General features: G+C 37.2%; 3 protein-coding genes across 6 annotated transcripts; 1 reads left to right on the forward strand and 2 right to left on the reverse strand.

Annotated features, from left to right (window-relative positions):
• Positions 1-1,018: 1,018 nt before the first annotated feature.
• Positions 1,019-7,056, forward strand: cdx1a (caudal type homeobox 1a). Its single transcript, XM_031751001.2, has 3 exons — positions 1,019-1,818; positions 2,947-3,095; positions 5,262-7,056. Exons 1-3 carry the CDS (start codon positions 1,359-1,361, stop codon positions 5,445-5,447), a joined length of 795 nt encoding a protein of 264 aa, XP_031606861.2. The 5' UTR covers positions 1,019-1,358; the 3' UTR covers positions 5,448-7,056.
• A 115-nt stretch (positions 7,057-7,171) lies between these two features.
• On the reverse strand, positions 7,172-13,700 carry LOC116329098. Of its 4 annotated transcripts, none has more exons than XM_039617602.1 (7): positions 13,582-13,700; positions 12,076-12,344; positions 11,476-11,796; positions 11,036-11,287; positions 10,758-10,949; positions 10,519-10,635; positions 7,172-10,184 (listed from the first exon to the last, which is right to left on the reverse strand). In XM_039617602.1, the coding sequence occupies exons 2-7, from the start codon at positions 12,122-12,124 to the stop codon at positions 9,994-9,996; spliced, it is 1,122 nt and encodes a 373-aa protein (XP_039473536.1). In that variant the 5' UTR covers positions 12,125-12,344; positions 13,582-13,700; the 3' UTR covers positions 7,172-9,993. The 4 variants fall into 4 exon arrangements, with proteins under 4 accessions (XP_039473536.1, XP_031606897.2, XP_039473543.1 ...); XM_031751037.2 differs by having other exon boundaries at positions 10,830-10,949; positions 13,582-13,699; XM_039617609.1 differs by having other exon boundaries at positions 12,076-12,296; positions 13,582-13,695.
• Positions 13,701-19,120: 5,420 nt separating this feature from the next.
• On the reverse strand, positions 19,121-23,035 carry LOC120441968. The gene is made up of 6 exons (XM_039617630.1): positions 22,815-23,035; positions 21,718-22,038; positions 21,276-21,533; positions 20,977-21,189; positions 20,750-20,866; positions 19,121-20,385 (listed from the first exon to the last, which is right to left on the reverse strand). The coding sequence occupies exons 1-6, from the start codon at positions 22,858-22,860 to the stop codon at positions 20,201-20,203; spliced, it is 1,140 nt and encodes a 379-aa protein (XP_039473564.1). The 5' UTR covers positions 22,861-23,035; the 3' UTR covers positions 19,121-20,200.
• Positions 23,036-26,698: the final 3,663 nt, after the last annotated feature.

The raw sequence follows: 26,698 nt of genomic DNA on the forward strand, positions 1-26,698 counted from the left end.
TTGGCTTTTAGCAAGGTTTAACCTATTGTTTTAATTTATTGTTTTATCAGTGAGGTATTTTATGTACCTGTGTTTTATAGTATTTTATATTTGTATTTTATTGTACAGCACTTTGGTCAGCCTTGGTTGTTTTTAAATGTGCTTTATAAATAAACTTGACTTGACTTGACTTGACTATTGGTCTTACATCAGAGCAGACTATAAATAACAAAGACACTGGAGTGGTATTTCAGGATTTTTATCATGTGTTTTCCTGGTTAATCAAGCTCACAACACAAAGAATTACAAAGGAGAACCATTTTCAATTCAAATAGGAGAAAAACCCATGTAGTCTGAAGGACTACAAATGTATATTAAACAGCTTAAGAGAATAAAAAAATTCTTTATACTTGCCATAATAATGATACTGAAGTGTATTATCTGGTCAGAGCCATAGCTGCCACTGAAGGCAAGCAGGCCATTTCTACAGCTATGTTTTCTACATGTTCTAATGTTCCTGTGATGTATATAATTAAAATATGGACTTTAACTCATTTAATTACATGTACATTTTTCACGTTTTTTTCAATACAGTATGCAAATGTAATTTGCTTGATTGGTTTACATTTAGTTTATACAATGCACGTTTTCCCTCACGATTAATTATTTAAGTAAATAAACCTTTAATTTTATATATTTAAGTTTTATCTTACTCAAATGTTTTACTTGCATGTTTATTGGGGTTGAAGAATTTAATTTTTTTAGTGTATGAAGATTAAGTTGGCAGTGAAGAAAAACAATATTTAAGCTTTAAAATGAGAACCTAAATTATATGAAAAGAAAAATATAAATTAATAAATGAATGGGCATTTTTTTTTAAAAATCTTCGGCATGGCTAGATGAGGTCTTTATGGGTAACCGGGAATCTGAACCTGATTATTTTTCAACATATGCAATTTTGTATTTTAAAAATTCCCTTACTTTGAAAAAAATATATATTGTGGTATTTTTTTCCTGCTTGTCTGTTTGTCTATTTGTTTCCTTCCACCTCTGTTCGTATTATTATTATTATTTTTATTATTATTAATATTATTATTAATGTTGGCCTGTAGTCTCTGTGCTGAATGTCAGCCCCCTATATACATGCACGCGAAGGCACATGGACTTCCCACGCATTCCACACATTGTACCGCCTTATCAAAATGATTCATCAGGGCAAACCTGGTAAATCGGGGTCATTGCCCTGACGTCGCAAAGACCAGCAGGCAGGTGAGTCTCAGGTAAAGCGTGACGTCAGGATGATACTTTCGAACTCCTTGCCAGTAAATCTATAAAGGTGTGTAGTCTTACTGCACAGGTAGCCTGAACCTTAGACTGAAATGAAAACAGAGCCTGCTGAAGATAAACTCGGGGGCCTAACATGCTCTTGGAGGTTTGATTTTTCCAGGTCTTCCAGAGATTCACCCTACCTGTCGAGCGAGGATACCGGGATGTACCCCAGCTCTGCTTCTATCAGACAAACGGCTCAGGCACTGTCACTGAACAGTCAGTACATTCCGCCTCCGTATGATTTCCCTAGCTACCACCATCACGTCCCGGGAGTCGGTGATTTGTCGGCAAGTACCTGGAACCCCCTTTACGCGCCCCGGGAGGAGTACCCATACAGCTTCCCGGGGTCAAGCCCCAACACCGCGCAGGTCAACTTCACCTACCCGGATCTGAGCAACGCTCCTTCCGCCGCTGGAGGGGGATCGTTCACCCCTTACAACTTCATCTCTGGACAGGATCCCCTCATTCCCAGGAAAAGACCACAGGAGCCCGTTAAACAAACAGCTTCAGGTGGGACTTTATTATACTTATTCTTAATCATAGGCTTATTTTGGTCTGCATAATGTAATCAGTGAATTATACAAATACAGGGAACATTTTTAACATCTTCATGTAAGAGTTGCTTCGTGCATACAAATAACTTTTTTCTGGAGTACTTCAAACGCACTTGTCTCTGGGTTTTTTCTTCTTCTTCATTCTCGCGACTGATCACATATTAGCCGTCTTAAATGTTAACAAGTGACACAAACAGGAAATGCAACATCTTGATAAGACACATCCTATAGGGGAAGCAGATTACACAAACTCCTGGGTTACTTTTGTAGCTGTCACTGTGGTTGCATGACTAACTAAACCGCAAAAAGCGTACAAGTTTGGTTAACACATGAGGACCACATGCAAATCTGTTTTAACTGAAAAACAAACCCAACTTCAGCAGGCGCACATTCATCACGGTGTTCGCCTCTCTTTGGACAATCATGCTGTGAGATGTCAATGCAAAGCTAACAGTGGAGGCCATGAAGTCTACACAAGTCTCACACCCCACCCTCTCTGTCCACTGGGTGGGTGTGAGATGGTGACAAACTGGATAGATAACACTGGAGTCTGCAGAAGTTAAACTAAGTCTCCTCTAAAGGCTAACCCTCTCTTAACCCTTTTGTATGTGTGTGTGTGTGTGTGTGGGTGGGTGTGGCTGGATCAATGCTGTCACATGAGCGAGTTTTCTGATCAATAACTGTGACTCCTAGTTTCTTGAGTGTGTATGTGAACATGCGTGTCAATGAATAGCTGCCTATGTAAACAGCTGTGTAGACAGCACTCACGGTGATAAGGAGAAGCACTGATGCAATGCAGTGGGGAGTCTTTGCCTTCGTTATAGTGTGAGCACGATTAGTAGAATTGATGAGGTTTTAAGTGGCGCCTGAACTTGAACGTGGCACCAGACTGTTTGGCCACGACACACACATTTCGTGACTCACTGACACAAAATTATTAATTCCTGAAAAAGATGTGGGCCATACACATGAATAAAAAACGACTCTGTTTACTTACATTCACTATTTTTATTTTTATGCCTATGATTACTATTCTTAATATTTATAGATTTTTACTAAAAAGCAATTGTTTTGTCTGATTTAGGTGGGAAGACTCGCACTAAGGACAAGTACAGGGTGGTGTACACTGACCACCAAAGGATGGAGCTTGAGAAAGAGTTTCAGTTCAACCGCTATATCACAATGAGAAGGAAGTCAGAGCTGTCAATGGCACTCAGCCTTTCCGAGAGGCAGGTGAGAAGATTAGAGTAAATAAACGGTCAATGTAGAAATTATACAGAAAAACTGAATGTAGAAAATATATAGAAACTGTCTAAGACTGTGAGGCTGTGTAACTTTTGCATTCTCTCTTCACATTCAAAGAATTACAAACGCCTACTGCTTTCAAAGTAGTCAACCACATCTTCTGTTTTTTTTTTTTTTTTAGGTTCCTCCTTAGGAGGAACGAATGATTATGTTATTCAGAGATAAACTAAACTCACAGCAGAAAAACCCCATGAAGCAATGAGACAGTCTGTTTCGTTACTGTTGAAACTCAGTTAGGAAACAGAATGTGGGATTTGCTAGTGAAAACCCCCCATGGTTTGCACTAACAAATCTATGGGCCAAGGCCAAGAACTATATATTCAGTGGATACCCCCCCTTTTGGTTTCACCCCCTTTTGTGAGTGACAATAATAAGGAAGGTTACTGCAAATTTAACATGTTTATGTTAAGGGTAAAAAAATATGCCCTAATTTTTTAAAACGTAAAGCCTGAACCACAATTGTTTTTTGTTTTGTTTTTTTTAGTTACTGGAGTTTAACCTTTATCTCTATCATTATCTCAAAGAAATCCACTTAACTGCCCAAAAATGCTGAAGTATGTTTAAAGTTTGCTGAACAATATTTAGACAAGCCTGTGAAATACTGGGGGAATAGTCTGGTCAGATAAGACTGAAATGAACTCTTTGGATGGCATAATCCACGCCATGTTTGGAGGTCAAAAGGCAATGCATATCACCGCAACACACCAACAGTGAAGTTTGGAGGTGGGAAGGATGAACAGAAAAATGTACTGAGACATGTTTGATAAAAATCTACTGCCAGGATGATGATGATGAAACGAGGAGTGGGCGTTTCAGCAAGACACTGATCCCAAACACAAAGCCAAGGAAACTCTCAACTTGGTTCAGAAACAGGAAATAAAGAAAATAGAAAATAGCTCTGCCAATCACATGACCCGAATCCAGTTGAAAATCTATAGAAAGAACTAAAGCTCAGAGTTCATAGAAGAGGCCCACAGAGCCTTTAGGATTTGAATTTCTGTTTGTTTGCGACCAGTTTCGCCACACTGGAGGCATCTTGAAGCTGTCATCACCAACAAAAGCTTTTGTGCGAAGAATTAAATAAATGTCAGTAAGTGTGTTCAATATTTTTTCCCTGTGTCACTTCTTATTATTACACATAATTTATGGACATCTGTAGTTGAATCTTTCTTTGCATGTGCGGACTGGATGGCTTCTTACTGACATCTGGTGAGAATTTCATACCATGTGAAATATATTTTGCTTGTGTTAAATACTTATTATACCCCATGTGTATAAAAACACATGGGGTATAACAAAAATGATCTTGGCATGTTTGTGGAATTTCATGCTCACCACATATATCTGCAAATACTGCAGATATCTGATTGTAAACAGTGTACCACTGATGATGTACAGATCTCAAATATGGCATTAACTTTGTGTTACAGGGTTATTATCTCATTTGTGGGTTTCTTTTTTTTCTTATGCAAAGTGAGATAACAGGGAAGGTGGAGCTTGGATTTACATTGTTGATGTTATTGTGCATTAGAAATAAAACCGCATCTGTAGGCCATCTATTACCACTGTGCTGTATTTGACTTATTCCCATGGTTAAGTGTAGGGTTTCTACTAATGCAGCACATGTGAGCACAAAGTTCTCAAACAATCCCCTCTGGAGAAACGAGCTCCAGAGAAAAAAACAAATTCTGCAAACCGTAATGTTAACATATGTGGCCAAACGCATAAGTAGTGTTAATGGTGAAACCCTCAAACTTACTGTCATTATGCTGTTCTTGTTGTTTCTTCTGCCTGCCCTTGCAGCTTCTTAAAACCACAGCTGAGTGCAATTGTTGTAGCTCCCAGAGTAATTCTGGGAAAGTTGAAGATTACTAAATTTCAAGTAGATAAAGCAAGGCAAGGGAAAGTTACCACAGAAAGCAAAGTCGCTGCAGTTTTCAACTTCCTGTTAATGCCGCAAATAAGCAATTTATAGAAGAAATGAAAACGATAATGATGTGCTGTTACATTTGATGTCGTTTAGGGAATAAGCCATAATGCTCCTTAACCCTAGAAATGTTCTTGATGCTGATATCTCATGCATGTGTGTCTCAGGTGAAGATCTGGTTTCAGAACAGACGTGCCAAGGAGAGGAAGATCAACAGGAAGAAGTTGCAGCATTCCCAGCAGGCCTCAACAACCACACCCACCCCACCTGTACTGTGTGCACACAGTGACACTCACAACCCCGCGAGCCCCAGCAGGAACATTTTGTCAGACGCAGTATCGGAGGAGTACTAGGTGAAGTCTATGTGAAAGACTGGCACTGTATCTGTGTGTGTAAATAATGTTTTTAATAGTTGTACAAGTTCACCACAGAATGAATGAAAAAGATTCACATGAAGATCACCTCTCTTTTACAATGTCACCACCACACGTTTGTCACATGGATCGAGTCGAGTGGGCATTTATTCCACTTGCTTGTGTTAATCATTATCAACGTCAAGATAGCGTTTTAACAGTGCATGCCCAAGAAAGAGGATTAGTGTCTTTCTTGTTGTCTTTTCCTTGTATATGTATCCATTAACAGGAATATAATGCAAATGCAGATATAAAAAAGATTAAAAAAAACCTGACAGCCCTTCTTCTTATTTCCAAGGCAGTACTGTGACACTAACACGCCTTTTTTTATGACAACTTGAAGTTACAGGAAGTCAGATGGGGAAAACAGATATCTAACTCGAAAGGTGGTTAAATTATTCTTTTAGTTTTTCTCAAAACATGCATTTACTCTACATTTTAGCTGCAGCAAAGCAAGGGCAGCATTATTAAAAGTGTCACTGGTTTTAGACATTCAGAGGGCAGAGTTTAGCCACATCCTGAAAAACTGCTGAAGATTGCTCAACCGCATGACTCGTGATTTACAGTCGCTGTGGCACAGACATTCAGCTTTGGCAAGAAACTGGATATATGCGTTTTATGTTAAAAAATGTCTACACTTCTCTATTTTTTTTAGAACCCAATGTCTGTATATATGAAATGTTAAAGGATGTGCTGTACATGCAAGAAATGTTGACACACTTTGATACTTTTTCACTGTAATTTTAAAGAAAGGAAGGAGAAACAAAAGATGTGGAAATTTAGTAGGTATGAGTCATCTAACGATTAAAAGTTTTTCCATTTCTAAATAAATGACTGACTTATCAACAGTGCAGTGTGTGCAGTGTGTGCAGTTGTGTAATCACAAGTGTTTAGAGTGTAAGAAAGTCTCCGTTTTCTAATTCAGCTCTTCCTTATTTCAGTGTGTTTGTGCATGCTTTTGTGTGTTTCAAGTGGAGTTTATGTTGGCTTTGCTGCTTAAACCTTCTCCTCAGCACTGAGGTTTTATTGATTTAGAGTTGTATTTTCTGTTAATTTGCTGTAGCCACATTCACGTGGGTCAATGTGCTTTTCATACACCGCAGTTTTTATAGGGAAAGGCTTCTTGATGAAGAAATATAACATTAGTATGAAGTTCTATCTATAAATGCTCAAAACATTGGCTTCCTGTCATCACTTTTAAGACTCTAAATGAGCCTACACCGCTTTATTTGTTGGATCTTTTTTTTATGTTCACACTCTTGTCAGAGGTCTTCCAATCAGATGTGACTTCCATGAACTAGACTTAAAAATAAAGGTGACTAACATTTTTCAACTGTTCCTTCGAGTCTCTGAAACGCCTTACGATTTCACACTAGAACTGCAGAATCTGTTTCTACATTTAAGTCTTTGCTCCAGCCTCATTTCTACTCTCTGGCCTTTAATTCGATCTAAACCTTGACATTTCCTTTTTGTTATGTTTTATTATTGGCTGCCTGTGAAGCACTTTGGTCAACTCTGGTTGTTTTAAAGGTGTTATATAAATAAACTTGACCTTGACCTTGACATTAAATTCATCACAATAAAGCCTAAGCTGACCTCAATATTATATCCTATATATTAAATTATGAAAAAATAACAATAAATAAACACAACATTTACATTCGTTAACAATCTTTTCTTCTTCTTTTTTTATTGTGTGAAAAACAGAAAACAATTTTCAATATGTACAAGGTGTGTTATAGATTATAGGTTACAGAAAGAGACAAAAGACTAGTTTCACGGTGCACAGGACTATTTTGGTTTTCGGTGATAATTTGTAATTTGCATTATTTATTACGGCAGTTGCCACTTTAAGGCATAAGTGTGTGTGTGTGTGTGTTTGTTTTGTGCTGTATGTGCATGCATGCGTGGATGCGGTTTGTATGTATGGCTGAGTGTCTGTGTGCATGTGTCTATAACTGTCTGTGGAAAAACAAAGTCTTACATACTCACTTTGTCTTACAGAAAAAAAATATACCAATAAAACTACAAAATCTGAAATGTACAATACTAAAGAAAAAAATGTAAAAATGTTTTCATTTTCTTGCATTAAAAATATAAACTATATTCTGTTTGAAAAGCATTTATAGTTCAAGGCTTTTATCAGTTTAAAAACTGAAGTGCTAAAGACCGGAGAACTGGCGCCAGTCTGGTTTTATAGTTTAACAGCTTTGGCATGGCGAGGCAGCATCACATGATCATGTCACGACAATTATAAAATCACCTGGTGTGTTTGTGCTTCAGCTTCTCAGGAGTGAATGTGCAACAGTTTACTTGTTTGCATTTCCTATGCCACACAGACATTAAAAGGTAGAAACAATGCTGCCCATACTGGGACGCTCTGATGTACAAAGCAGCATTTGCTGACTGATCACATGATCAAAAAATAAACTGAGGACACTACAACTGTAATGGATCATAAACACCAATTTTATGGCAGTATGAATCAGCATAAAGTTAGTGCATGGTTATCAACCTTTAACCCCATATCAAACCAAATGTATTCCATCTGTTTTGTGGCAACAGTTGCAACTTCTGCATTTGTCAGGTGACAAAAATATTACCAGCATTTTGGAGCAAACACTCAACCATGAAAGGTATTTTCTTCTTTTTATAAAACAGTCTAAATGCAGAAAAGAGGAACTGAAATGGGCAAACATTAAGTTACAGTAAACTGAACGGGACCAAACTAATTCAGCACCAGTTCATTTTAATAAAATATGGTTTATACAAATGTGTTATCGGCCTTCCTGTGCTTCAAAGAGACGCGATAGTCAGCCTGACCACGTTCACACCCACACCAAAGGTGTCCGTACTGGAAATGACCCTATTTAGAATTACTCTGCATCTGTAAGAAAAGGTTCACCATGCAGTGCTCTGCACGTGCATCTGTCTGAGACTCAAACAGCAATGAAATGTTTGAATCTTGAATCTCTGTAATCTCTGATTAATGAGCTGGTCTAAACATGTGCATTATCCTGTTTTCAGCTGTGATTCTCCTTTTAACAGCTATTCATCTTAAACATTATTACTTAGTTTTAGTTTTAACACATGCTAAAATAATTTTCTATCCATGACCCCCACTCCACCTGCTGATTAACACTGAAACATCTGCTTCAGCGGGTTTTTGTTCAGCTGACCTTTTATTAATTTAAAATTATTTGAATGGATATCAGCAGTTCTCCAAAGCTGTAAGTTAGAAGCTTATATTTGATTAAAAACGATGCACTGTTTGAAGAGACTGATAACGTCATCTCTGTTTTCACAGGTACAACTTAAACTCAAAACCACAAACACGTAGGAAGTGTAATTGAACTAAATATAGAAAACATAAGTTGATGCTGTTAAATGATAAACGGGTGGCTTCAGCTCAGAATCTCACATGCAGTAAAACAGCTTTCTTCCTCAAACTACAGCTAGTTCACTGAACTCCTCTTAGTGTGGTCACAAATCTACATCAACACAAACATTTAAAGTCCACTTTAAATATGAAAAAGCAGATGCGTCTTAACATTTAAAAATTGAATTTCTGAATCAATTTTATATTTGAAGGGAATTAGAAGACATAATGTGACAAGTATTGATAAGATTGCTGGTCTTGATACACAGGAACAAAACTTACTCCTTTTTATATTACAACCAGTGTCACATTTAAACCTACACAACCCACTCCACTGTATTATTGCACTAAATGGTTCGATCTTATACAAATGGTTTTCTGTCGAAAACAAAGGAAGAAAGAATGAAAACCAACGTCTGAGAAAAAAGCAGAAGTATTTGCATCATGGAAACAAATCCGCTCACATGTCTGCTTACTGTGAACTTCCTGAAACACTTTGCTGTAAATTTATCTTTGGACTGAAGAGCCAAAGGAAGACAACCTCCACCCACACACTACACCAAACTATTAGTAATTATGTTTTTGCAAATCACAACTCATTACCTAGATCTGTTACATAATCACACTTTAAATAAATGTAAATGAAAACTTTGGCATTAGAAAGTGGCTGTTTCAGGATTAAATGAGTGCACCTGTATTGTTAAAACTGTAGTAATATTGCAGTTTATCAGTGTTTAGACAATAAATAAGATAAAATATATTCATAAATTCTAACTATGATTAAAAACTAGTACAACGTCCTATAAATATAAAAGTTAGTAGAAAAATATGAATAATTATGTTTACAAATTTTAAATAGCTACAAAACTACCACAGCTTGTGTAGCGTCATATGAAATGATATCCTAGACGTCACCTAAGTCTGATGGTGTTGATGCCCAGTTATGATACAGAAGTAAACTGAAAGCAAAGAAAATCAATACGTATGAGATCTGATGGTTTTTGTTTTTCTGATGGGTAATTGCATTAAATGAAAGACCTTTTGGCATCTTGACATCATCTCCTCCTTCCATGGACCTTCAGTCTGTGAACACACCGATTACATAAATCACCGGAATCTTTGGACCTTTGCATACATACAATCATCTCCTGTTGGTTCAGTGTGCCGAGATCGCCTCGAAAACTTGACTTGGCCGTACTCCACCTCCACCTCCGCCTGTGTTGTTTGCACCGCTGGCTTCCCCTGTTGCTTCATGATCCTGACATCAGCATAGGTTACATCTTGGTCACATTCCTCCTCTGCAGAGTAGCAAGAAGATTGTTACAAGCAGAGTATTACAGATGGTTAACTTTTAAAGGTTTTCATTTTTGTGAAGTTTTTGTGCTTTCTTTATGAGAGTTTCAAAAATATTTTCACAGTGATATATGCTGCAGAAAGACCTGGTTAGCTTCAGCTCATAGACCGGAGAAAATGAGTCAGATACATTTTAAAATTAGTTCTTTAGCAATGCTTAAAGTTTATAGTAGACAGATGTTGTTACCTTTGTACACAGCGGTCTTCTCGGCTTTTGTGTTAAACCTTGTTAGTTAAAAATACCCACAGATTTTATATATGACAGAGGAATTTTTGTACCTTTTGGTTTTGTAGGTTTGTTGTTTTGTTTTTTCCTCTGAGCACAGATGACTGCCACACCCACAACTAAGAAAAATACCAGTGCTGAGAGAACACCACCGATCAGGGGCAAATGTCCTGTTTCAAAAGTAAAATACATAAAAAACAGATGTTTCAGTTATCAAATGTATGTTTTTTTCGTAAAAAGTACATAAAGAAAGAGAAAGTGACATCAGTGGATCTAGTTAGTTTTCACTTACTAATGTACCATCGGCCATCACTGTTGGTTTCATTGCTGAATTGTGTAATTGACACTGTGCCAGTCTCCTTACCCACAGAAGTTGTTGTGACTGGGGTAGATTCTGTTGTTGGTTTAATACACAGGCCATTCCTGTCTGCATGCACCCATCCTAATATCTTTGTCCCATTGATTGAGGTGCAGTTAATGAAACCTGGCCGCAAAAAACAAATAATTCGTGAAAAATGTTCAACGAATTAGTTGTTATTATTGACTTTCATTCATAATGTTGTCACTCACGACAGATCTTCTGTTCTTCTGAGACATTACTGACGCTGTTCCAGACTGAGCAGACCAGACGTCCTGAGACGTGCTGTTTCAGAGTGATGTTGTTGGTCTTATTATTTACAGAAAGGAGCTCAGCATCTGTCAGAGTGCGTCCATCCAGAGTCCAGCTGTACTGAGGACTGTCCCCTCCCCCAGAGGAGCAGGACACCCTCATCTCTCCCTGGGACAGACACTCAGAGACCAGCAGGACAGAGGACACAGGAGCTGAGAGAAACACACACAGATGACTTACATTTCAAATTTAAATCTTTGTCATTGTTCATACTCTCTAATGAAGAACAGGGAAAGCATAAAATACATGTAGCTTGTGTATTTTGTGCTATATCACTAAGGTTATCAAAACAATGTTAAATTTATATCTATAATCTGTTCCGAACAGAGAAAAAAAATACCTTGAATAAACAACTGTAAAGACCGCACGCCTGATGATCTTCCATCTGAATCAAAGGTTTGAAGGGTATAATTGCCACTGTCATTCCTGCTCAGGTTATTGATCCTAAATGTTCGATTACTGAGAAAAACGAGAGACCTGTGTGCTATGGTATTAAAAATAACCGTATTATTCCTGACATTTAGTATTGATGATAAATTTTTTAACAGTTGGTATCCAGGTATTTCTGAGGTGCTGTCCATCAGCTGGATGTCCACAGTTCCTCCCAAAGCTCCATAACACTGAGTTCCATTCTGTCTGCTATCACAGTGAGTTTCCACACCTGCATGGAAAATTAAACAAAAGGAAAAGTAAACAAAAGCAAAAACTAAAAAACAGTAATGATTGAAATGTTGAAATGATATTAGAACGTAGCAATAATGTAAAGTTAAAGAGTTCAGACAATAGCACTGTTATTATGTTCAACATGTCCTGAACTGAATTTATTTATTTATTTATTTAGTAAAACTTGTGTCATTGACAGTTTTGAATCCTGTGACTGCAAAACATGCTATTTATACACAGAAATGAAGTATGATGAATTATAACATGAAAAGCTCACCATGAGAGAATGCGAGCCACATCAGTAGCAGCCCAACTACAGCTTCCATGTCAGCTGCTGAGCCTCTGTTGATCGTCAGGAGCTTTCAAACCCTTTCCTCAGAAAAAAACGTGTGTGTCCTTCTCTGAACAGACTGCAGTGTGTCCTGTTAGTCATCAGCCTCAGAGGACAATGTGTGAAAATCTTTACGTGAGGTCGTATTGAAGTTATCTTTTCATGCACTGAGAGGATGAAAGGAAGTGGTATCAGTTTTTCTTCCCCTTTTAGCCCTGACAAAAAAGAGAATTCATGTGTGATAGACTGAGAGGAAGAGAAGGAAAAGTTTATCATTTATACTAAAAGAGGTTTTGACTAAGACATATTATAGATTAACATGGAAACGATCAATTACAGAAATATGTTTAGGTGGCAGAATAATAATACATCATGGCTTATAACAGTGATAATAATAATCCAGCGTTCTAAACCTTTCCTTACCAAACTGGTAAAAGTTACAACAACATTATGAGTAATGATTCTTTACACACATACTAGAAGACTTCAGTATTTTAAAACTCATTAGATTAAACTTAGATAATTGAAAAAAGGGGGTGTGGGATGGACAGCACTGAAAATGTAAGTGCAAATCTTAAGAATGTATGCATATCTTTTAATAAAGAAATAAAGTTTTATATAATATACCAGATTACAGTTAAACTAAACAGAGGTAGAGGTTTTATTATTTGATTTTAAAATCTGAACATCAAAGTAATAGAACAACAACGATCACAGGGTTGTTTTTTGTTTGTTTGTTTGTTTTACACAATGTCTCCCTCTAGTGGTAATGAATTATACAGCCTTGGAATTTATTGGATGCACATATTGTTTATTTGACTTCTTTGTTTCTGGCAGCTTCACATATACTTTTTAGATTTAATATTGTCAGTTGTAAATCTCATCACATTGTCAACCCCCCCAAAAAACATTTTTTAAAAAGTGTTTTGAGGGAAGAGCTTGCTGTGTCTGTGTGGGCAGTCAGAAATAACAGGATGACAACCTGATTGAGTCATATACTAGAGGTTAGAGCAGGTCAGTAGTAACATGCAGGCTGCTGGTTTGTGTTCCTTTTCATATAAGAATAATTAACATCCTGACTAAAGTGATTTTAAGAAAACTAATTTTTTCCAGTCTACAGGTGTTTTTCATTGGATGAAGACTGGCAGTCAGAAAAGAAAATCAGCATCTTTACATTTACCTTCTGTAAGAGGAGCACAGTTAAACAAACAGTGACACACTCTTTCTAAACCCTCATAGAAATGACAAGGCTTTTTGCTTATTATAATTACTGATAACAATTAACATGATTATAGTTGTAATAAAAGCTTGATGAAAATAACAATTGAACAAAGTTAATATTCACTGAAACAAATGTGACATCATGGTTCACCTTCTGGTTTACTTATAAATATAACCTTTCATTGTTTCATAGTTTTAACATGAAAATACCAACACAAAACCATAACTTACATTTAATGAAGGGTTAGCAGTAGAAGGATCTCTTTCAGTGTCCTGCTGCCACTCAGAAAGTATGCAAATACAAGTTAAACATTTAAGAAATCTATCATGACATTAAAACTGGTAGCTTAGCCAAATGTCCAAATGTGTGTTTGAGCGCGTGTGACGCGAGAGAGAGAGAGAGAGACAGAGAGAGAGAGAGAGGGGGGGAATCCTTTGAGCACAGCTCACTAGTACATAGCCAATTATTTTACTGGGTCCAGTCCACTTAGCAAAGCATAAAACTTCATCAAAATCCTTTTTGCACCAAATGTATCCATGTAATTGTAAATTACGGACAATGTTAAACCAATTGGTGGCAGCTCATTATCACATTACCACTGATATCCAAAGAGTTCAATGTCTGAAAATATATTAATTAACAGTAGCTCTGTGTGTCTCTTATGTGTCATGGTAGATGTAACCAGGTTTTTAATTGTGGCTGTGAAACTGGACAGTCTAGCCTTCAGATTTGCGTCACTGCTGTCTTGGTGGAGTGTAATAAACTCAGCTGTCTGCTCCTTGCTATCTAAAATATAACAGGACACTGGTGGAAATTCTGGACCATCTCACACTTCTGTTTAATCAGTTTTCGGTTTGACGTTTATTCAGTTGTGTGAAAACAAAGAAGGAACCCACCCGGGGGATTAATAAAGTTTTATTTTATCTAATCTAATCTAATCTAATAACTTTAATCCAAACAATAACATTTTTAGGTTGTCTAAGTGACTTATATATTACCTTTAACCTGAGTAGCGAAAGTCCGCGGTGATCTGAAAATGATGTGCCGGGAGTTTGCTGTTCTCGGCGGCTCTAGTGACCCTCAAGCTCTCGGCTAGCTATCGAGGTGGTGGATAACAGACGTCTCCAAAAACGTCGGAGCACTTTTGCAAATATGTGATACCTTGATAAACCGAGCAGATATTTGAAGTTTACACAGCTACGTTCTCGCCTGAAAATATGTTAAAGGTTTATTTTGCGATCCAGAAAGAGTAATAAGAGTAATATTAAAAACCTAGTAGCGGCCGCCATTGTTGAAAACTGGAATTGGCTAAGCCGCGCTATGAATTCTGGGATATGGTTGGCCACGAAGGATACACCCGAACCGTCCTTCAAATTCGGGGAAAAGGAGGACGCATTTGTCGGCTGCATTTGTCGGAGTCTACAAATTTGACACTACGACAGCCTTCATCGTGTCGCTGTGACGTAATCGGCCTACAAATGTGGCCTCAGGAGGATTCAGCCGACTCTGTTTGTGTCGGGGTTTCAATCCTTGGGGTGGACCAATTTTTGGCGCAGCGTGCTTTGGGGTTTAAAAGCTACAGAGACCCGATGTTTAGAAAAAATGCGTCTCAGCTGTTCCGATACTCCTGACACATAAGGGATCACTACAAGTTTTCACTTAGGCAGCTGTTGTCATTCTCTCCTGGATTGGCTGGAGCTTTCTTTTGGTGCCTTAACCACATTTACTCAGGGCCTCCTTGATGTGAATTTCTTCTGCTTGTCTGGCCGCTGAGTCTGTGGGGATGGTGTTCGCTCTATGTTGTAGTGTCCTGATGACACCCAGTTTGTGCTCCAGTGGATGATGAGAGTCAAACCTTAAATACTGATCCATATGTGTAGATTTACGGTACACATCAGCTTTTAGATGTCCCCCATTACTGATGGAAATCTCACAGTCTAAGAAGGCTAACCTGCCACTTTTCATATCCTCCCTGACAAATTTGATGTGTCGGTTCACCAAGTTAATGTGATCCATGAAATGTGGTCGTCCTGAGATTTGATTTTCACCCAGGTGTCATCCACTTACCTGAACCAAAGACTTGGTGGTGTTCCAGGGTAGGATAACAAAGCCATCTTTTCCACTTCTTCCATGTACAAATTGGCCACGATGGTTGAAACTGGGGAACCCATGGCACACCCATGTTTCTCCCTGTAGAACTGACCCTTGTATGTGAAGTAGGTGAAATGAAACACAGTTCCAAATGCAAGGACACTTGGTCGATGCTGAGAGTGGTCCTGTTGCTGAGGTTGGGGTCATCCTGTAATCTCTTACGAACTACCACCAACGCTTCCATGACTGGGATGCAAGTGAAGAGAGATGTAACATCGTACCAGACCATGGTTTCATCTGTCTCCATAATAACATCTCTCACATTCTCAACAAAATCCAACGTGTTCTGGATCTGGTGTTCGAATCCGCTCTTCCTTAGATTTTAGCATGTCGATGGTAAAATGTCTCACCCGTTCATTAAGCAGCTGGTGCTGTGCCTTCTGAAGGATTTTTGTTGCCCAGAAGCCTTTAACTGAAGAGCTCATTTGCAGACTTTTGGGAGTAATCCTGTTTTGTTGGCATCTGAGGCTGAATCTCAGGTGGTTCCTGTAATCTGCCATCTTATGTGCTGTTTGCTCATACTGACGTACAAGCTTTAGGCAGTCCTTGCCAAAGTGGGTTAAAACGTCTTTCGTCACTCATCCAAGTGACTTCTTCAGTCTCAGCTGACTGCAGGTTTCCCCAATTTTATAAACAGTGTATTTGCATAATGACTGAAACTAGCACCACTGAAGGAACAATGGGCTGGGAGGTCAGTTCCTTCATCATAATTATGCAAATTTTCAATTTGTGTAATTGATCGTTATTGAGTAATATTGTTTCCAAATGACACATTTCTTAGATAAATAACAACATTGTCTAAAAAGTTTTAACCCATGTAATGATTCATCTGCTCTTTTGCATTTTGCAGAAGAGGGAAGACCCCTGGATTTAGTGAAGGAGTACATGCAGAGGGTTGATGTGACAGAAGAGGTTAGGGTAAGATGAAAGCAGTTAATCTACTGTGGCAACTGAAATAAGAAGAGGAAAGATGGACCACCTGGACCCTCTCAACAAATTAACTTTTGTTAAAAGTGAATTAAAAATTTGTTAAAATTTGCAGGAACATTCTGGAACCGTTGGCATCGACTATCTGACAATGCATAACCTTTTTTATTTATGTGTGTGTATAAAATCCCCATAAATATTAAACATATATAAAATCCCCATAACCACCATTTATAATGATCCATTTTTATTCAATATTGATTAATAGTGAGTGATTTCAAAAAACAGTAAACCATTCTCTGATGGGATCGTCATGACTGGTGGACTTCATTGAGAAAAAAATCACCATTTGAGAATGTGACCTCACCAGGTGAACTGTAACAAGGCACACTGAGGAACTGAATGGAGATGTGGAGTTTCTGTTGAAAAACAAAGCAGACATGGCTGTAAAGGAGGGCTGTCATGTCCACGACACATAACTGCATGCTTGGATTGGCTGGGCTGGAAACTGTCTGGTGTAAGATGCCACATCACATGGCTGCTCAAACCTAACAGGGATAAATGTTTTTATTTTGAACTGGATGAAAGATGTAGTGACTGAAATTAACCCAACTGAATTTTTCATTTTTTTATATGATTTTTTTTTTTTTTATAAATCATGACAACATCTGGCGCCCTCTAGTGGGATAAAAACTTTCAGCTTTGTTGCCTTCATCATAATGTTCTTCTCAAAATACTTTACACACTAAGGTCAAGATCTGACATTATTAGAGAAACTCACCAGTAACACCTGTGTATACTAAATTATATTTGGGCACTATCTGTACTGTTGCCATCATAAAAAAAACATTGCTTATATTCTGTCATCAGTCTGGGATTTGGAAAATGACACAAATTCAGCACTGCAAAAAACAACAATAACCAAATGGAGAGAGAGAAAAAATATTTTTACTGAGCTCAGTTTCTACGGCATCGAACATACTACATACTTTTGATTCAAATGTATTAATGTGAAACAGCTGTGAAAATGAAAGTAGCTCATAATGATCTAAATCATTACCTTCATCTGGGTGCACAGTTCTAAATTGGTGCTCAGAGGTTTAACAGATACACTTTGTCATTAGAAGCGCTGATTACCAAAATGTTCAAAATGTGTGTGCGAGGACATTAATCAGGAACAGGTGTGTGAGTCTCTTTTGTGTCATGGTGGATGAAACTTTGTGTTTAATTGCAAGTGTGAGAAAGATCACTCGGATGAAGCCATGGAATCCCTATAAACACGAGGTGGCAACCCTTTAATCTGAAGGTCTAATTTTATAAGCTAGAAGTTATCAAATAGGGCTGAGTATCGTCACTGATTTCTAGAATCAATTCGATCCACGATTCTATTCGATTCAATTCGATTCGATTTGATTCAATACGATTTGAATAGGGGAAATTTTGCCTCATACAGTCAGAAATATTATAATTCAGATCTTGCATCAGTACATTTCCATATTTTTATATCTATAAAAAGAAAGCTGGATATCACGTTATCCAAGCTAGAATCGATTTTAATCGATAAATCGATCTTTAAAACCCACCCCTATTATCAAATACATAAATAAAATGTAAAAATGAAATAAAAATAATTTGATATTTACTTCTTTGCCATAGTGATACCTTATACTAGGTGATAGCTCTGGTGACTAGACTATAATATTATCTGACACTGACATGGTTGTTTAAAGAAAAATAAACAATTATTCAGTATTGTTACTTATTTATGGCAACTTACTAAATCATTGGTTTCTTAAGTAAATTCCAGTATTGTCTAAAAAGTTCTACTACATTTATTTATTTATCTATTTTTTGCATTTTGCAGGGTTGAGATGGTTTAGGCATATGCAGAGAAGGGATAGTTGATATATTGGATAAAGGATTTTGAAGGATAAGCTGCCAGGGAATAGAAGACCACAGAGAAATAGTCATTGATGTAGTACTCACAGCATCATTAGTTCCCACTGCCCTGAGTGGTACTGCTGAATGGGTGGGTAAAACACACAGTTTGGGATTTCACCACTGCCAATAGCTAGCTGAGTTTTAGAGGAAGTCTTCAGTTCCTCATTATAGGAAGCACTAACAAGGTGTGAAAATATGTGCATTAACACTGTGCCAATGCACATATTTTCACACTGGCCTTTAGCTTATGATTATTTCCTGTTCTGAAGGCAGACTGTATTTATTATACCTTCTTATGTTTTCTCTCTTATGGTTTTGTCCAACACTTGTGATTTATTGTGATATAATGCTTTGCATGTATGTTTTGCACTGCTTTACCCCTGCATGCATAATTTTAGATAATAGTTTTCCTTAAAAATACTTGTAAATGTTTAAGAAGGCATTTAGCTGAATATGTAAATATCTTTATGCAACAGTAACACCCCTGTGAAGCAGGAAGTGAAACTTCACAGCTCATCTTCCTGATACTTTTCAGGTTTTGTTAATTTCTCAACTCTTTCACATAAATGCTGTTTTTAATCATGGCAGCAACAGACCTACATCTGTAATTAGACTCATATGAGACAAATACAGACACTGTTTAGAAATTAAAGACAGAATTTAAAAGACATTTGGCAAAATCAACATTTAGGAAGATCTACTAAATGCAAACATAAAGCTATGAGTGTATAATAAGCCCTAAAGAAAGTTTTGTTTGTTGAACGTTGAAACAATGTAAAAATCTAAAATTGCCAAATTATGTGTTGGATCATTTGATGCTCAGCATGCAATAAAGGTACAATCTGTTATTAGTGAGGGTAGCTCATTAAACATAAAGACATTCCTGGATGTTTGTAGTGAGACTGAGCTGAATCAGTGCACTGAGAAGTTTGTACTCCAGACATGTGTACTAAACCTGCTTTGTCAAGGTCGGCTGTGTAGCAGGTAGAGTAGGACCCAAACGCAAGATTCGGAAAGCAGAACTTAAAACTGAAAAGTGGCTTTATTGCTGAAACCATACAAGATAATATAAACCAGGAGCAGATATACCAACAAAAGGTGCCTTACAGGAGAAACACACAGCTTGACTGCAAGCAAGTACTGAGACAATATATATACACATTACAGATTATTAGACACAGGAAGTGGAACTACACACGAAGCACAAGAGACTAAAGACCACCAAAGTAAAACAGGAAGTAACAGATGGCAGACTCAAAACATGCAACCTTGACAGAAAAGACAAGAGATATACACGAAGATAAGACTGAAGAAACAGAATGGAAATACAAAAGATAAGAAGGAACATAAACATAACCCGATAAACAGAAAACTATGGAGCTCAAAGGAAATATAATCTCTAAACCCAGAATGAACATAAAAACCTTTGGAACAGAAGCACAAAACAAACAGAAAGATAATCAAGAATCCCAAACTAGAGAAAACCTAAAAATCCCAAAACCTCAAAAACCAGGGATCATGACTCTCTTAGATAATTCTAAGTACAAATAAGATGCCAAGATGTTTAAAACAAATCCAGAAAATTATCAATATTGTGAGTAATATGTCTATAACAAGCACTTTGGTGTTGCTTAAATCTATTACTGTAAGCTCTTACTTGAAATGAACATGAAGATGAAGCTGTGATCACTTTGATTATAACCTTTGTTCTGTTAGAGATTCAGCAGAATACAAAGACAGAAATTAAAGGACCTCTAGGATCACGACATCACCTCCTCCCTCTGTGAACCTTCATTGGTGCAGTCTGTGTAAAAGCACTGACCACTTATATCACCTGACTTTATGTATCTTGGCGTACATACAGTCATCTCCTCTTAGTTCAGTGTGCCGAGGTCGCTTTGAAAACTTGACTTGGCCGTACTCCACCTCTGCCTCCGCCTGTGCTGTTTGCTCCACCCTCTTCCCCTGTTGCTTCATGACCCTGACATCAGCGTAGGTTACTTCCTGGTCATCTTCTTCATTTGCAATTTAACAATAAGATGTGGCAAAAACATGGTATTATAGTCAGTGAACGGTTTGACTTATTCTCAAACTTATTTGCTTTCTTGATAAGAATTAAACAAAAATATTCACTGTCATGTTTGCTACAAGCTGATTAGTTTTTGGAAAGTTTTTGATTGGTGAAGTGCAATATTGTTACTTTTGGGCAGAGCTGTTTGCTCACATTTCTGCTTAAACCTATGAGGATTAGTGATACCTGCGAATATCACTGACATGAGACACAGTGATCAATAAGCTGTTGTCAAGACAGTGAAAAAAACAGCAAAAAAGAAAAATACAAGCTGAGCAAAGTGAGTGAGCAAAAATGAAGTTTTTTACCTTTCTGTTTTGTAGGTCTGTTGTTTTGCTTTTCCCACTTAGCACAGACGACTGCTACACCCACAACTACGAAAATTACCAGTGCTGAGAGAACACCACCGATCAGTGGCAAATATCCTGTTTCAAAAATAAAAGAGACAAAACACAGATGTTTGAATCAGTAAACATGTTTTTTATGACAAAAGGGAATCAGTGGATCTATTGTAGCAGAGTAAGTTTTCACTTACTAATGTGCCATAGGTCAGCACTGCTATCATTTTGATTGACGGGTCTAATATTAGTGGAGGGTTTAACTGACACTATGTCAGTCTTCTTATCCACAGCAGTTTGTGTGGTCATTGGTTCTGTTGTTGGTTCAGTACACAGGGTGTTATTGGCTTCATACACCCACCCTGATGTCTGTGTCCCATTGATTGAGGTGCAGTTAATAAAAATGAAGCCTGTGAGTAAAAAGCAGATAATTTGCGTCAAGGTATGCAGTGACCCTAACAATCAATTATCACCTTTCCTTCATGATCTCACTCACCACAGGTAGATATTCTCTCTCCTTTGGAGACATAACTGACGTTGTTCCTGACTGAACAGACCAGATGTCCTGAGATGTGCTGTTTCAGAGTGATGATGTTACTCTCATTATTTACAGAAAGGAGCTCAGCATCTGTCAGTGTGCGTCCATCCAGAGTCCAGCTGTACTGAGGACTGTCCCCTCCCTCAGAGGAGCAGGACACTCTCATCTCTCCCTGGGACAGACACTCAGAGACCAGCAGGACAGAGGACACAGGAGCTGAGAGAAACACACCAGATGACTTAGATTTCAAATTTAAATCTTTGTCATTTTTTGTAGTCTCAAATGAAGAACAAGGAAAGCATGGAATGCATGTATCTTGTGTATTTTGTGCCGAATTACAAAGGTTATCAAACAATGCTAAATTTATATCTATTAATCTGTTCAGAAAAGAGAAAATTACCTTGAATAAACAACTGTAAAGTCCGCTCGCCTGATGATTTTCCATCTGAATCAAAGGTTTTAAGGTTATAATTACCACTATCATCCCTGTTTAGGTTACTAAGCCTAAATGTTTCATTACTGGGAAAAATGCGAGACCTATGCGATATGGTATTAGTAATAAGCTTACTATTTCTCACATCTAGTATTTTTAATGAATTCTTTAACAAGTGGTATCTAGGTATTTCTGAGGTGTTGTCCATCAGCTGGATGTCCACAGTTCCTCCCAAAGCTCCATAACACTGAGCTCCATCCTGTCTGCCATCACAGTAAGTTTCCACACCTGCAAATAAACAAAACTAAATGAACAAATAAATAAGCAACATTTTTAGAATTTTGAGTGTTTAGTCCAACCAGAAGGACTGTGGCAACATTTAAAAATGTTTAACTAAAACAGAAACAATGGTTTTGTTGCTACTTTGTCTCTTTAAATACAAACTACGAAAAAAAAAACATACAGCAGCTGATAATTATACAAATCTGTGACTAAAACACAATTAAGGTTCTGCTAAAAACAACATTTTTGTACAGAAATGTGTTGATTGCTTTCAAGAAGAACATAATAAAATTTCTGAAGCATAAAATAGCTGCTGTAGCTTCTGAGTTCGCTGTTGTACATGGTACTTGTTCTTACATCATGATGGCCAACTATGATACCTAAAACAGTAATTTTAAATGCTATATATAGCTTATAAATTGCTAAAAAAAGAAGAAGAAGAAAAAGAAGAAGAAAATGTCTCTTCATTCTCCCAGGTGCTGTAAAAAAGAATTTCACACATTTTGTTATGTGCAGCAAAATCCTAAAAAAGTATAAAATTATGTAAAAGACAGTAAATCTAAATTTGAATATATACTGGCTTAGTGTCTCTAAACTACATTTTTAGAGACACTAAAAATGTCTTTCAGTGCGTCTCCTAAAGTCTTCAATAAAAATAGAAACTATCATAAAGTAGATCTTCCAACCCAAATCACTGATTGTACTGGATTATGTTATGTCCAAAAATTTAACTGATACAGTTTTCATGAAAAACAACATTAAAAATAAGTTTAGAAGCTCACCATGACAGACTCCGAACATCAACAACAGACCAGCTACAGCTTTCATGTCTGATCAGTGTTGACCGTCTGTTGATCCAGTCAGCAGATGTCAAATTTTCAAGCTTTTTTTCCCTCAAAAACAAACGTGTGTGTGCTGCTCTGAACAGACTGCAGTGTGTCCTGTTAGAGATCAGACTCAGACAACAGGTGAAAATGTTGGCATCCGGTTTTATTGAAGTCGTCCTGAACTGTATTCACTGAGGGCATGAAAGGAAGTGACATCAGCTTTTATTATGAAGCTTATGCATAAGTTCAGTAAGGGAGATCTGTAATCAGTCATCTGCCTGGTTCCTGGCTGCTTTTCTGTTCTTTTCATCACTACTACTTTCCGACGCTGCAAATTTTAATACTGTCATCGTTACTCTAGTCCAATCATCTTCTCACCCACCTTCTTTGGGTAGTTTAAATCCATCATTCTCCCTTTCAGACTCTCATTCGTGCTACCCACCTCCCCCCCATCTCCACTTCACAGACACTTCAGTCAAAGCTCCATTAAAGCCTCAGTCTTCATCTTCACCATCACCAACATCTAGACTCCCGGGGCTCCTGTCCTAAATCCTGTCACTGCTGGGTTTCCGTTCTGCCGTGATAGGTCATCGGAGTCTAATCGCCAAGTAGATTAATTATCTATCTCAATAAATCATGTCAAATTCTTTCAAGTGATCTCTCTTTATTGAGCCTCTTTTAGTCTTCAAGAAAGAGAGAAGTCATGTGTGACTGACTGAAAGGAAAAGAGAGAAACATTCGTTATTTCTAGTAAAAGAGCGTTTGAGACTCATAGCCTAAATTCCTCAAACACCCATGCTGAGCTGGACATTCTCTTAAATTTTAGATCTTGAAACCATATACTATCAAAACATCGATTAAAAAATGTTTTTATCATAATAAAATGACATCATTGGCAGCATACAGTAGTGTGTATTTTACGTGCCTCCTTTCTACCCTACACGTCTGAGGATAGTTTTTTCCAAAGTCAGTTACCATGTGGGATTAAAAAGAAAAAAACATAAGATAGAGCTTCCACACTTTTTTTGTAACTTCTGTGTTCAGTATTATTAGCATTAATACCGGCTGCTATGTTTCCCATAGCAGTATAAGTCATGGAGGCTCATTGCTAGCCACACTCAGCAGGAACCCTTGGGCAAGCAGACAAGAACACACTGGAGTCCACATCATGAACTAACAATAACGAGACCAACATAACATAACTCATAACTTTCATAACTTTAACTGTAACACATTTGGCTGTAACACAGGTCCTTACACTAGTGTGCCCTTCCCCTGAAATGAACTGAACAGGTGGGACAGAGGAAAACATTAAAATTCAATCCCAGCTTTTATGCAAATTGTCACTGCTTGTTCAGCCAGTTCAGCATGAAAAGTAATTAACTTTAAAATTGTTGAGATGGAGGTTAGCTGTAGCAGCAGCTCACAACCAACACTCATACAGAAGTAAGAATGTGGTAGGTGCTGGTGAAGGCAAGAAAAGAAGGAGTTCATCAGGAAAACAGACAGAGAGATTGAAAGAATGAGAGCACACAATCACAAAATCTCAAAAGTCTTCAGCACCAAAGGCCTCACACTATAAGGTAAAGCCACCAGTAACAGCTGTTCATATTAAATTGTATTTGGGCATCTTTACAGTGGTTGTCATGCAAGTAATCATGGATTGTGTGATCACTCTGGGAACAGGGGAATTTTTTGTAGATTTTCTTTTTGTGAAAATGGTGCTTTTAATGTTTTGTCATTTTCAGCATTAACAACATGGCAGAAATACACATGGTGATAAAATATGTACATTCACACTTCTGAACCTCGTAGGTTTCCTCTAATGTTTCACTGTTGTCCTCTTGTTTGTGATTTTAGATTACATTATGTCACCCAACACTGGAAACTTTAATTTAAAGAAAAATAATGCTGTGAATGTAACTTTTGCATTGTTTTGCTTCTGAAAGCATTCATTAAATATTTGCATGTTTTTGACAGTTTCACTAAATACAGAAGTATGTTTATGCAACAGTAACACCTCTGTAAACCAGTAGATGGAAACTTCAAGCTTCCCCATCTGAAAACATGTTGCTTACTTCCCAGCAGACGTTGCCAATGTGGTCTGTGAGCAAAGTGTCAGCAAAAGCCAACTTAGATAACCCGAGACACGTTGCTTCAAAAATAAAGAGAGAAATGTTAATAAAGCTTTAAGTTGGGTGTTTAGAAAGATAAAGGTGATATAGCATAATGTAGCTAATATTTAACATTTAATCACAGATTTTTCTTTCCCTTCTTTTAATTCCAAAGTAAGACTATAAGATGTTATAGGGGGTATTATGAGTGTGTATCTCATATCTGGTTACACTTTAACAGAGCTAGGCGTATACTGAAGTTCAATACCTGCACCATATTATTTTTAAAGAAGAAGTATTTATTTCTGTATTTATCTGTTTTCTTCCACATTCAGTGAAGCATCGTGTTTGTAGCACCTCTGGGCACTCTTCAGTGTAAACTGTGTTCACAAGTAGCCTCCACCTAGTTCCTTTAGTTTGTTTTTTATATCAAGTTGTTTTTCTTTCCCTAGTGGGTCCAGCCCTGTTATTTGATCTATTCCACTATTCGATCTAACATTTGAATTAACTTGATTTCAGAGCTTGACTTAGTCAGCAATGAGCTTTTGTGCCTTACAATCATTTTCCAGTATAATTAAGGTTTGTTATTGGGTAATATTTGCTGGGGTGCAAACCACCAGGCAGTGTTGCTGTTCCTTTTCAATTATATTACTCCTGAGCTTCGCCACATTTGAGCCAGGAGTGAACTATTCAGTGACACAGAAATGAAAGGTCATGTTAGGTCTGTCACAGGTGGGGTTTCACTTTTACTGAGTAGTTACAAGCCTGTAATGTCAAACTTCTAATGAACCCCATGGTTGATTATGAGGGTGGCTCATTAATTTAAGAAAATGATGCATTAAGGCAACAAAATTCAAGATGACTTTTAAACACACACAGATGGGTTTTGATATCAGGATCTTGGTCATTATTTATAGTCTACAATGAAGAATTGGAAAAGCAAAATTATATGTATCTGGAATTCTGTGAGTTATTAATAGGTTACCAAAACAATCTTACATGTATATCTGTTAATGGCTTAATTTTCTAAAAAGAAAGAAAACCCCCCACCTTGAACAAACATATGTGTTGAAGGGTATAATAACCACTCTCTATACTGCTCAGGTTATTATTCCTAAATGTTTCATTTCTATTTCGTGTGATGTTAGGAATAGTCTCATTATTTTTCACAAATAGTATTTATGAGGAATTGATAATTGATATCTAGATATTTTTGAGGTGCTGTTCATCAGCTGGATGTCCACAGTTCCTCCCAAAGCTCCATAACACTGAGCTCCATCCTGTCTGCCATCACAGTGAGTTTCCACATCTGCAAGCAAATAAAACAAATGTCAGAAGCACAAATATTATTATTTTAAGTGTTTAAATGGTGGTTTTGCCTTTGACCTTCTGCCTGTTTTCTGCCAGATATGCAAAGAAGCATTTATTGGATTAGTTATCAGCACTATTTTCCGGTAAATGAAAAAATAAAATAAAATAACTGAAGGTCACATTTCCAAATGTACTATGATCACAGTAGAGTAATTTTAAATGTGGTAAATAGCATGTAGTTAGTAAAAAAAAGATGAAAAAAAAACTGCTGAATACATTTTTTTTGCCAGTTTGATAACTCTTAGAACTGCCAAGTAATTATAAAATTGTATTACTTACAAATATTTACAAATATTTATTTAGTGGTTTTGTGGCTGCTGTGTGTTTTTCTTAGTCAAGACTATACAAAGAAGT

This window comes from Oreochromis aureus, linkage group 2, assembly GCF_013358895.1.
Source record: "Oreochromis aureus strain Israel breed Guangdong linkage group 2, ZZ_aureus, whole genome shotgun sequence".
NCBI classification, from domain to species: domain Eukaryota; kingdom Metazoa; phylum Chordata; class Actinopteri; order Cichliformes; family Cichlidae; genus Oreochromis; species Oreochromis aureus.

Bases quoted from the DNA above. Each gene is read 5' to 3' on its own strand.
- LOC116329098 (XM_039617602.1), bottom strand. From the start codon at position 12,124: ATGGAAGCTGTAGTTGGGCTGCTACTGATGTGGCTCGCATTCTCTCAT. The intron at 10,950-11,035 runs GTGAGTGACAAC...TTTTGCGGCCAG, and splicing joins AGAAGAACAGAAGATCTGTC to GTTTCATTAACTGCACCTCA. The intron at 10,185-10,518 runs GTACAAAAATTC...GCTACTCTGCAG, and splicing joins CAAACCTACAAAACCAAAAG to AGGAGGAATGTGACCAAGAT.
- cdx1a (XM_031751001.2), top strand. From the start codon at position 1,359: ATGAAAACAGAGCCTGCTGAAGATAAACTCGGGGGCCTAACATGCTCT. The intron at 1,819-2,946 runs GTGGGACTTTAT...TGTCTGATTTAG, and splicing joins CGTTAAACAAACAGCTTCAG to GTGGGAAGACTCGCACTAAG. The intron at 3,096-5,261 runs GTGAGAAGATTA...TGTGTGTCTCAG, and splicing joins TCAGCCTTTCCGAGAGGCAG to GTGAAGATCTGGTTTCAGAA.
- LOC120441968 (XM_039617630.1), bottom strand. From the start codon at position 22,860: ATGAAAGCTGTAGCTGGTCTGTTGTTGATGTTCGGAGTCTGTCATG. The intron at 22,039-22,814 runs GTGAGCTTCTAA...GTTTATTTGCAG, and splicing joins GATGTTCGGAGTCTGTCATG to GTGTGGAAACTTACTGTGAT. The intron at 20,867-20,976 runs GTAAGTGAAAAC...TTTTTGAAACAG, and splicing joins TGCTGACCTATGGCACATTA to GATATTTGCCACTGATCGGT.